This window comes from Chiloscyllium plagiosum, unplaced genomic scaffold (assembly GCF_037043375.1).
Source record: "Chiloscyllium plagiosum isolate Xiang-an unplaced genomic scaffold, Cpla_swu_hap1 HiC_scaffold_4, whole genome shotgun sequence".
Classification (NCBI taxonomy): domain Eukaryota; kingdom Metazoa; phylum Chordata; class Chondrichthyes; order Orectolobiformes; family Hemiscylliidae; genus Chiloscyllium; species Chiloscyllium plagiosum.
The window spans coordinates 146,723,392-146,735,559 of NW_028270142.1; the positions used below are offsets into that span (position 1 = coordinate 146,723,392).

The following is a 12,168-nucleotide window of genomic DNA, read 5'->3' on the forward strand; positions in this document are numbered from 1 at the left end:
AGGTGAGTGAGGGTGAGGTGGGTGAGGGTGAGGTGGGTGAGGGTGAGGTGAGTGAGGGTGAGGTGGGTGAGGGTGAGGTGAGTGAGGGTGAGGTGGGTGAGGGTGAGGTGGGTGAGGTGGGTGAGGGTGAGGTGAGTGAGGGTGAGGTGGGTGAGGTGGGTGAGGGTGAGGTGAGTGAGGGTGAGGTGGGTGAGGGTGAGGTGGGTGAGGTGGGTGAGGGTGAGGTGAGTGAGGGTGAGGTGGGTGAGGGTGAGGTGAGTGAGGGTGAGGTGAGTGAGGGTGAGGTGAGTGAGGGTGAGGTGAGTGAGGGTGAGGTGGGTGAGGGTGAGGTGGGTGAGATGGGTGAGGGTGAGGTGGGTGAGGGTGAGGTGGGTGAGGTGGGTGAGGGTGAGGTGAGTGAGGGTGAGGTGGGTGAGGTGGGTGAGGGTGAGGTGAGTGAGGGTGAGGTGGGTGAGGGTGAGGTGGGTGAGGGTGAGGTGAGTGAGGGTGAGGTGGGTGAGGGTGAGGTGAGTGAGGGTGAGGTGGGTGAGGGTGAGGTGAGTGAGGGTGAGGTGGGTGAGGTGGGTGAGGGTGAGGTGAGTGAGGGTGAGGTGGGTGAGGGTGAGGTGGGTGAGGTGGGTGAGGGTGAGGTGAGTGAGGGTGAGGGTGAGGTGAGTGAGGGTGAGGTGGGTGAGGGTGAGGTGAGTGAGGGTGAGGTGGGTGAGGGTGAGGTGAGTGAGGGTGAGGTGGGTGAGGTGGGTGAGGGTGAGGTGAGTGAGGGTGAGGTGGGTGAGGGTGAGGTGAGTGAGGGTGAGGTGGGTGAGGTGGGTGAGGGTGAGGTGAGTGAGGGTGAGGTGAGTGAGGGTGAGGTGAGTGAGGGTGAGGTGAGTGAGGGTGAGGTGAGTGAGGGTGAGGTGGGTGAGGGTGAGGTGGGTGAGGTGGGTGAGGGTGAGGTGGGTGAGGGTGAGGTGAGTGAGGGTGAGGTGAGTGAGGGTGAGGTGGGTGAGGGTGAGGTGGGTGAGGGTGAGGTGAGTGAGGGTGAGGTGGGTGAGGGTGAGGTTGGAGGTTACTACAGAGATAGTGAGAGGTGAAGCCGTGTCGGTGTTTGATAATGGGACCTGTCGGATTGCACTGAAACCAATCGATCTCGGGGCAGCGAAGGCGTGAGCCAGGGCTGTTTGTGTGTGTGCTCATTGTTAACAGATTCTTCTGTCTCTGTCTCTGTCTCTCGCTCGATTTGCAGAAGAAACATCCTTTGAGGCTGGTTTGAAGATTCAGATCCACACCCAGGATGAGCCCCCATACATCCACGAGTTGGGGTTTGGAGTTGCTCCGGGTTTCCAGACGTTTGTGTCCACACAGGAGCAGCGGGTAATGTCCTGAGCAGTTTGCTCCCTGGTAAAGATCATCAATGGAGCTTAGCTCAATTGTAAAGGAATAACTTGAACAAGTAAAAGTAAGGATTCCTAACCTACTACAACACATCATAACCAATATCCCTCATTTTGATAATGACCATAATAGGTAAAACATGTTCACACATCCAGGGGATCAAACTGGAACAGAGGCTGATAACTGGACAATCCGATCCCAACGAGCAGCTGAATGGAGAAGGGCATGTTACTCCCGGCTGCTCGAGGCTGACACCTGCTCAATGGTGTCTCTCAGCCTCATTACACAGTCATTGTGAGAGACTTCTCACTCAGTTTCTGTGTGTGTGGTCAGTGTGTGTGTGTGATCAGTGTTTGTGTGTGTGATCAGTGTTTGTGTGTGTGATCAGTGTTTGTGTGTGTGATCAGTGTTTGTGTGCAACCTGTGTGTGCGTGCGACCTGTGCGTGTGTGCGAACTGCGTGTGTGCGATCAGTGTGTGTGTGATCTGCGTGTGTGTGATCTGTTGTGTGTGATCTGTTGTGTGTGATCAGTGTGTGTGTGATCAGTGTGTGTGTGATCACACACACACACTGATCACACACACACTGATCACACACACACTGATCACACACACACAGAGTGATCACACACACACTGATCTCACAAACACAGTGATCACACACACACTGATCACACACACACACTGATCACCCACGCACACTGTTCACACACACACACAGATCACACACACACACAGATCACACACACACACAGATCACACACACACTGATCACACACACACTGATCACACACACACATCACACACACACATCACACACACTGATCACACACCCACACATTGATCACACACACACAGTGTTCACACACACAGTGATCACACACAGAGATCACAGACACACACTGCTCACACACACACACACACACATTGATCTCACACACACATTGATCTCACACACACACACAGATCACACACACACTGATCACACACACACACTGATCACCCACGCACACTGATCACACACACACACTGTTCACACACACACTGATCACACACACACACTGATCACACACACACACACACAGATCACCCACGCACACTGATCTCACACACACTGATCACACACACACTGATCACCCACGCACACTGATCACCCACGCACACTGATCACTCACACACACTGATCACACACACACACAGATCACAGACACACACTGCTCACACACACACACACATTGATCTCACACACACATTGATCTCACACACACACTGATCACACACACACACACACAGATCACACACACACTGATCACAAACACACTGATCACAAACACACACTGATCACAAACACACACTGATCACACACACACACACACTGATCACCCACACACACTGATCTCACACACACTGATCACACACACTGATCTCACACACACACTGAACACACACACACACACTAATCACACACACACACTGATCACACACACACACACTAATCACACACACACACTGATCACACACACACACACACTGATCACACACACACACACTGATCACTCACACACAGATCACACACACACAGATCACACACACACACTGATCACACACACACACACTGATCACTCACACACAGATCACACACACACAGATCACACACACACACTGATCTCACACACACACTGATCACACACACACACAGATCACTCACACACAGATCACACACACACACTGATCACACACACACAGATCACACACACACACTGATCACACACATACACAGATCACACACACACACACTGATCTCTGACACACTGATCACACACACACTGATCACACACACTGATCTCACACACACTCACTGATCACACACACACATTGATCTCACACACACACACTGAACACACACACACACTGATCATACACACACTGATCACACACATACAGTGATCACACACACACACTGATCACACACACACAGATCACACACACACACTGATCACACACACACAGATCACACAGATCACACACACACTGATCACACACACTAATCACACACACACTGATCACACACATACCCAGATCACACACACACACAGATCACACACACACACACAGATCACACACACACACAGATCACACACATACACAGATCACACACACACTGATCACACACACTGATCTCTCTCACACACACACACAGAGATCACACGCACACTGATCTCACACACACAGAGATCACACACAGATCACACACACTGATCTCACACACTGCTCACACACAAACACACACTGATCACATCCACACTGATCACACACACAAACTGATCACACACACACACTGATCACACACACACTGATCACACACACACTGATCACACACACACTGATCACACACACACAGAGTGATCACACACACAGTGATCACACACACACAGTGATCACACACACACTGATCTCACAAACACAGTGATCACACACACACTGATCACACACACAAACTGATCACCCACGCACACTGATCACACACACACACAGATCACACACACACACAGATCACACACACACACAGATCACACACACACTGATCACACACACACTGATCACACACACACTGATCACACACACACATCACACACACACATCACACACACTGATCACACACCCACACATTGATCACACACACACAGTGTTCACACACACAGTGATCACACACAGAGATCACAGACACACACTGCTCACACACACACACACATTGATCTCACACACACATTGATCTCACACACACACACAGATCACACACACACTGATCACAAACACACACTGATCACACACACACACTGTTCACCCACGCACACTGATCACACACACACTGATCACACACACACTGATCACCCACGCACACTGATCTCACACACACACTGATCACCCACGCACACTGATCACCCACGCACACTGATCACTCACACACACTGATCACACACACACACAGATCACACACACACATCACACACACTGATCACACACCCACACATTGATAACACACACACAGTGTTCACACACACATTGATCTCACACACACATTGATCTCACACACACACTGATCACACACACACACACAGATCACACACACACTGATCACAAACACACTGATCACACACACACACTGATCACACACACACACTGATCACACACACACTGATCACACACACACACTGATCTCACACACACACTGATCTCACACACACACTGATCACACACACACTGATCACACACAGATCACACACACACTGAACACACACACACACTGATCACACACACACACACTGATCACACACACACACACACTGATCACCCACGCACACTGATCACACACACACTGATCACACACACACACTGATCACACACACAAACTGATCACACACACACACTGATCACCCACGCACACTGATCACTCACACACACTGATCACACACACACACAGATCACACACACACAGATCACACACACACAGATCACACACACACATCACACACACTGATCACACACCCACACATTGATAACACACACACAGTGTTCACACACACAGTGATCACACACACACACAGATCACAGACACACACTGTTCACACACACACACACATTGATCTCACACACTCACTGATCACACACACACACTGATCACACACACACACACAGATCACACACACACTGATCACAAACACACTGATCACACACACACACTGATCACAAACACACACTGATCACACACACACACTGAACACACACACACTGATCACCCACACACACTGATCTCACACACACTGATCACACACACTGATCTCACACACACACTGAACACACACACACACACACTGATCACACACACACACTGATCACACACACACACACACACACTGATCTCACACACACACACACTGATCACACACACACACTGATCTCACACACACACTGATCACACACACACACAGATCACACACACACACTGATCACACACACACACTGATCACACACACACAGATCACACACACACACTGATCTCACACACACACTGATCACACACACACACAGATCACTCACACACAGATCACACACACACACTGATCACACACACACAGATCACACACACACAGATCACACACACACAGATCACACACACACACTGATCACACACATACACAGATCACACACATACACAGATCACACACACACACACTGATCTCTGACACACTGATCACACACACACTGATCACACACACACTGATCACACACACACTGATCTCACACACACTGATCTCACACACACTCACTGATCACACACACACATTGATCTCACACACACACACTGAACACACACACACACTGATCACACACACTGATCACACACATACAGTGATCACACACACACACTGATCACACACACACAGATCACACACACACACTGATCACACACACACACACAGATCACACACATACACTGATCACACACACTAATCACACACACACTGATCACACACATACCCAGATCACACACACACACAGATCACACACACACACACACACAGATCACACACACACACAGATCACACACATACACAGATCACACACACACACTGATCACACACACTGATCTCTCTCACACACACACACACACAGAGATCACACGCACACTGATCTCACACACACAGAGATCACACACAGATCACACACACTGATCTCACACACTGCTCACACACAAACACACATTGATCACACCCACACTGATCACACACACAAACTGATCACACACACACACACACACTGATCACACACACACTGATCTCACACACTGTGTGTGTGTGTGAGATCAGTGTGTGTGTGATCAGTGTGTGTGTGTGTGATCAGTGTGTGTGTGTGTGTGTGTGTGTGTGATCAGTGTGTGTGTGTGTGTGTTCAGTGTGTGTGTGTGATCAGTGTGTGTGTGTGTGATCAGTGTGTGTGTGTGTGTGATCAGTGTGTGTGTGATCAGTGTGTGTGTGTGATTAGTGTGTGTGTGTGTGTTCAGTGTGTGTGTGAGATCAGTGTGTGTGATCAGTGTGTGTGAGATCAGTGTGTGTGATCAGTGTGTGTGTGTGATCAGTGTGTGTTTGTGATCAGTGTGTGTTTGTGATCAGTGTGTTTGTGATCAGTGTGTTTGTGATCAGTGTGTGTGTGATCTGTGTGTGTGTGTGTGTGATCAGTGTGTGTGTGAGATCAATGTGTGTGTGTGTGAGCAGTGTGTGTCTGTGATCTGTGTGTGTGTGTGATCAGTGTGTGTGTGATCTGTGTGTGTGTGATCTGTGTGTGTGTGTGATCAGTGTGTGTGTGATCAGTGTGCGTGGGTGATCAGTGTGTGTGTGTGTGATCAGTTTGTGTGTGTGATCAGTGTGCGTGGGTGATCAGTGTGTTTGTGTGTGTGTGTGATCAGTGTGTGTGTGTGATCAGTGTGTGTGTGAGATCAGTGTGTGTGTGAACAGTGTGTGTGTGTGATCAGTGTGCGTGGGTGATCAGTGTGTGTGTGTGATCAGTGTGTGTGTGATCAGTGTGTGTGTGTGTGATCAGTGTGTGTGTGTGTGATCAGTGTGTGTGTGATCAGTGTGTGTGTGTGATCAGTGTGCGTGGGTGATCAGTGTGTGTGTGTGATCAGTGTGTGTGTGATCAGTGTGTGTGTGTGTGATCAGTGTGTGTGTGTGTGATCAGTGTGTGTGTGATCAGTGTGTGTGTGTGTGATCAGTGTGTGTGTGTGTTCAGTGTGTGTGTGAGATCAGTGTGTGTGTGATCAGTGTGCGTGGGTGAACAGTGTGTGTGTGTGATCAGTGTGTGTTTGTGATCAGTGTGTGTGTGATCTGTGTGTGTGTGTGATCTGTGTGTGTGTGAGATCAATGTGTGTGTGTGTGTGTGTGTGAGCAGTGTGTGTCTGTGATCTGTGTGTGTGTGTGTGTGTGATCAGTGTGTGTGAGATCAATGTGTGTGTGAGATCAATGTGTGTGTGTGTGTGTGAGCAGTGTGTGTCTGTGATCTGTGTGTGTGTGTGTGATCACTGTGTGTGTGAACACTGTGTGTGTGTTATCAATGTGTGGGTGTGTGATCAGTGTGTGTGTGATGTGTGTGTGTGTGATCAGTGTGTGTGTGTGATCAGTGTGTGTGTGATGTGTGTGTGTGTGATCAGTGTGTGTGTGATCAGTGTGTGTGTGATCAGTGTGTGTGTGATCTGTGTGTGTGTGATCTGTGTGTGTGTGTGGTCTGTGTGTGTGTGTGATCTGTGTGTGTGTGTGATCAGTGTGCGTGGGTGATCAGTGTGCGTGGGTGATCAGTTTGTGTGTGTGATCAGTGTGTGTGTGATCACTGTGTTTGTGAGATCAGTGTGTGTGTGATCACTGTGTGTGTGTGATCACTGTATGTGTGTGATCACTGTGTGTGCGATCACTCTGTGTGTGTGATCAGTGTGTGTGTGATCAGTGTGTGTGTGTGATCAGTGTGTGTGTGATCAGTGTGTGTGTGTGAACAGTATGTGTGTGTGATCAGTGTGGGTGTGATCAGTGTGTGTTTGTGTGTGAGCAGTGTGTAAGATCAGTGTGTGTGATCTGTGTGTGATCTCTGTGTGTGTGTGTGAGAGAGATCAGTGTGTGTGATCAGTGTGTGTGTGTGATCTGTGTATGTGTGTGATCTGTGTGTGTGTGATCTGTGTGTGTGTGTGATCTGTGTCTGTGTGTGTGATCTGTGTATGTGTGTGATCAGTGTGTGTGATCAGTGTGTGTGATCAGTGTGTGTGTGTGATCTGTGTGTGTGTGATCAGTGTGTGTGTGTGATCTGTGTGTGTGTGATCAGCGTGTGTGTGTGTTCAGTGTGTGTGTGTGAGATCAATGTGTGTGTGTGTGATCAGTGAGTGTGTGTGAGATCAGTGTGTGTGAGATCAGTGTGTGTGTGATCAGTGTGTGTGTGATCAGTGTGTCAGAGATCAGTGTGTGTGTGTGATCTGTGTATGTGTGTGATCAGTGTGTGTGTGTGATCAGTGTGTGTGTGTGATCAGTGTGTGTGTGATCAGTGTGTGTGTGTGATCTGTGTGTGTGTGATCTGTGTGTGTGTGATCAGTGTGTGTGTGTGATCACTGTATGTGTGTGATCAGTGTGTGTGTGATCAGTGTGTGTGTGTTCAGTGTGTGTGTGTGAGATCAATGTGTGTGTGTGTGATCAGTGAGTGTGTGTGAGATCATTGTGTGTGTGATCACTGTGTTTGTGACATCAGTGTGTGTGTGATCACTGTGTGTGTGTGATCACTGTATGTGTGTGATCACTGTGTGTGTGATCACTGTGTGTGTGTGTGATCAGTGTGTGTGTGATCAGTGTGTGTGTGATCAATGTGTCTGTGATCAATGTGTGTGAGAGATCAGTGTGTGTGTGATCAGTGTGTGTGTGTGTGTGATCAGTGTGTGTGTGTGATCAGTGTGTGTTTGTGTGTGTGTGATCAGTGTATGTGTGATCAATGTGTGTGTGATCAGTGTGTGTGTGATCAGTGTGTGTGATCAGTGTGTGTTTGTGTGTGTGTGATCAGTGTGTGTGTGATCACTGTGTGCGTGTGATCAGTGCTGTGTGATGAGTGTGTGTGTGTGTGATCAGTGTGTGTGAGATCAGTGTGTGTGAGATCAGTGTGTGTGATCTGTGTGTGTGTATGATCTGTGTGTATGTGAGATCAATGTGTGTGTGATCAGTGTCTGTGTGATCAGTGTCTGTGTGATCAGTGTGTGTGTGATCAGTGTGTGAGAGATCAGTGTGTGTGTGTGTGTGATCAGTGTGTGTTTGTGTGAGTGTGATCTGTGTGTGTGTGATCTGTGTGTGTGTGATCAGTGTGTGTGAGATCAGTGTGTGTGAGATCAGTGTGTGTGTGATCAGTGTGTGTGTGATCAGTGTGTCAGAGATCAGTGTGTGTGTGTGATCTGTGTGTGTGTGATCTGTGTGTGTGTGATCAGTGTGTGTGTGATCAGTGTGTGTGTGATCAGTGTGTGTGAGATCAGTGTGTGTGAGATCAGTGTGTGTGTGATCAGTGTGTGTGTGATCAGTGTGTGTGTGATCAGTGTGTGTGTGATCAGTGTGTCAGAGATCAGTGTGTGTGTGTGATCTGTGTATGTGTGTGATCAGTGTGTGTGTGTGATCTGTGTGTGTGTGATCTGTGTGTGTGTGATCAGTGTGTGTGTGATCAGTGTGTGTGTGATCAGTGTGTGTGTGATCAGTGTGTCAGAGATCAGTGTGTGTGTGTGATCTGTGTATGTGTGTGATCAGTGTGTGTGTGTGATCTGTGTGTGTGTGATCAGTGTGTGTGTGTGATCTGTGTGTGTGTGATCTGTGTGTGTGATCTGTGTGTGTGTGATCAGTGTGTGTGTGTGATCTGTGTGTGTGTGATCTGTGTGTGTGTGATCAGTGTGTGTGTGATCAGTGTGTGTGTGATCAGTGTGTCAGAGATCAGTGTGTGTGTGTGATCTGTGTATGTGTGTGATCAGTGTGTGTGTGTGATCTGTGTGTGTGTGATCAGTGTGTGTGTGTGATCTGTGTGTGTGTGATCTGTGTGTGTGATCTGTGTGTGTGTGATCAGTGTGTGTGTGTGATCTGTGTGTGTGTGATCTGTGTGTGTGTGATCAGTGTGTGTGTGATCAGTGTGTGTGTGATCAGTGTGTGTGTGTTCAGTGAGTGTGTGTGAGATCAATGTGTGTGTGTGTGATCAGTGAGTGTGTGTGAGATCATTGTGTGTGTGATCACTGTGTTTGTGACATCAGTGTGTGTGTGATCACTGTGTGTGTGATCACTGTATGTGTGTGATCACTGTGTGTGTGTGTGATCAGTGTGTGTGTGATCAGTGTGTGTGTGATCAGTGTGTGTGTGATCAGTGTGTGTGTGTGATCAGTGTGTGTGTGATCACTGTGTGTGTGTGTGATCAGTGTGTGTGTGATCAGTGTGTGTGTGATCAGTGTGTGTGTGATCAGTGTGTGTGTGTGATCAGTGTGTGTGTGATCACTGTGTGTGTGATCAGTGTGTGTGTGATCAATGTGTGTGTGATCAGTGTGTGTGTGATCAGTGTGTGTGTGTGTGTGTGATCAGTGTGTGTGTGTGATCAGTGTGTGTTTGTGTGTGTGTGATCAGTGTGTGTGTGATCAATGTGTGTATGATCAGTGTGTGTGTGATCAGTGTGTGTGTGATCACTGTGTGCGTGTGATCAGTGCTGTGTGATGAGTGTGTGTGTGTGATCAGTGTGTGTGAGATCAGTGTGTGTGATCTGTGTGTGTGTGTGATCTGTGTGTGTGTGTTGTTGAGATCAGTGTGTGTGTGTGTGATCAGTGTGTGTGTGTGATCTGTGTGTGTGTGATCAGTGTGTGTGTGATCAGTGTGTGTGATCAGTGTGTGTGTGATCAGTGTGTGTGTGAGATCAATGTGTGTGTGATCAGTGTGTGTGTGAGATCAATGTGTGTGTGATCTGTGTGTGTGTGAGATCAACGTGTGTGTTATCTGTGTGTGTGTGTTGTTGAGATCAGTGTGTGTGTGTGATCTGTGTGTGTGTGATCAGTGTGTGTGTGATCAGTGTGTGTGATCAGTGTGTGTGTGATCAGTGTGTGTGTGATCAGTGTGTGTGTGTTCAGTGTGTGTGTGTGAGATCAATGTGTGTGTGTGTGTGATCAGTGAGTGTGTGTGAGATCAGTGTGTGTGTGTGTGATCAGTGTGTGTGTGTGAGATCTGTGTGTGTGATTAGTGTGTGTGTGATCAGTGTGTGCGATCAGTGTGTGTGTGTGATCTGTGTGTGTGTGATCAGTGTGTGTGTGATCAGTGTGTGTGTGTGAGATCAGTGTGTGTGTGTGAGATCAGTGTGTGTGTGAAATCACTCTGTGTGTGATCACTGTGTGTGATCACTGTGTGTGTGTGATCTGTGTGTGTGTGATCAGTGTGTGTGTGATCAGTGTGTGTGTGATCAGTGTGTGTGTGATCAGTCTGTGTGTGTGTGATCTATGTGTGTGATCTGTGTGTGTGTTCAGTGTGTGTGTGAGATCAATGTGTGTGTGATCACTGTGTGTGTCTGATCACTGTGTGTGTGATCACTGTGTGTGTGTGTGATCAGTGTGTGTGTGATCAGTGTGTGTGTGATCACTGTGTTTGTGAGATCAGTGTGTGTGTGTGTGATCAGTGTGTGTGTGTGAGATCAGTGTGTGTGTGATCACTGTGTTTGTGAGATCAGTGTGTGTGTGATCAGTGTGTGTGTGTGATCAGTGTGTGTGTGTGATCAGTTTGTGTGTGTGATCAGTGTGTGTGTGTGATCAGTGTGTGTGTGATCAGTGTGTGTGTGATCAGTGTGTGTGTGATCAGCGTGTGTGTGTTATCAGCGTGTGTGTGTGATCTGTGTGTGAGCGTGATCAATGTGTGAGCGTATTCAGTGTGTGTGTGATCAGTGTGTGTGTGATCAGTGTGTGAGCGTGATCAGTGTGTGTGTGTGTGTGATCTGTGTGTGTGTGATCAGTGTGTGTGTGTGTGATCAGTGTGTGAGATCAGTGTGTGTGTGATCAGTGGGTGTGATCAGTGTGTGTGTGTGTGTGATCAGTGTGTGAGATCAGTGTGTGTGCGATCAGTGGGTGTGAGATCTGTGTGTGTGTGTGAGATCAGTGTGTGTGTGATTTCAGTGTGTGTGTGATAAGAGTGTGTGTGTGATTCGTGTGTGTGTGAGGTCAGTGTGTGTGTGATCATTGTGTGTGTGTGTGTGTGGTCTGTGTGTGTGTGTGTGTGTGTGA

At 48.1% G+C, this 12,168-nt stretch overlaps 1 protein-coding gene across 1 annotated transcript in view; it reads left to right on the forward strand.

Annotated features, from left to right (window-relative positions):
• Nucleotides 1–12,168, forward strand: part of asic1c (acid-sensing (proton-gated) ion channel 1c) — a 246,597-nt gene that overhangs the window by 51,888 nt on the left and 182,541 nt on the right. Inside the window, exon 3 of the mRNA XM_087985885.1 lies at nt 1,223–1,350. Coding sequence (XP_087842011.1) covers nt 1,223–1,350 — 128 coding nt within the window. The remainder of the gene's footprint in view (nt 1–1,222; nt 1,351–12,168) is intronic.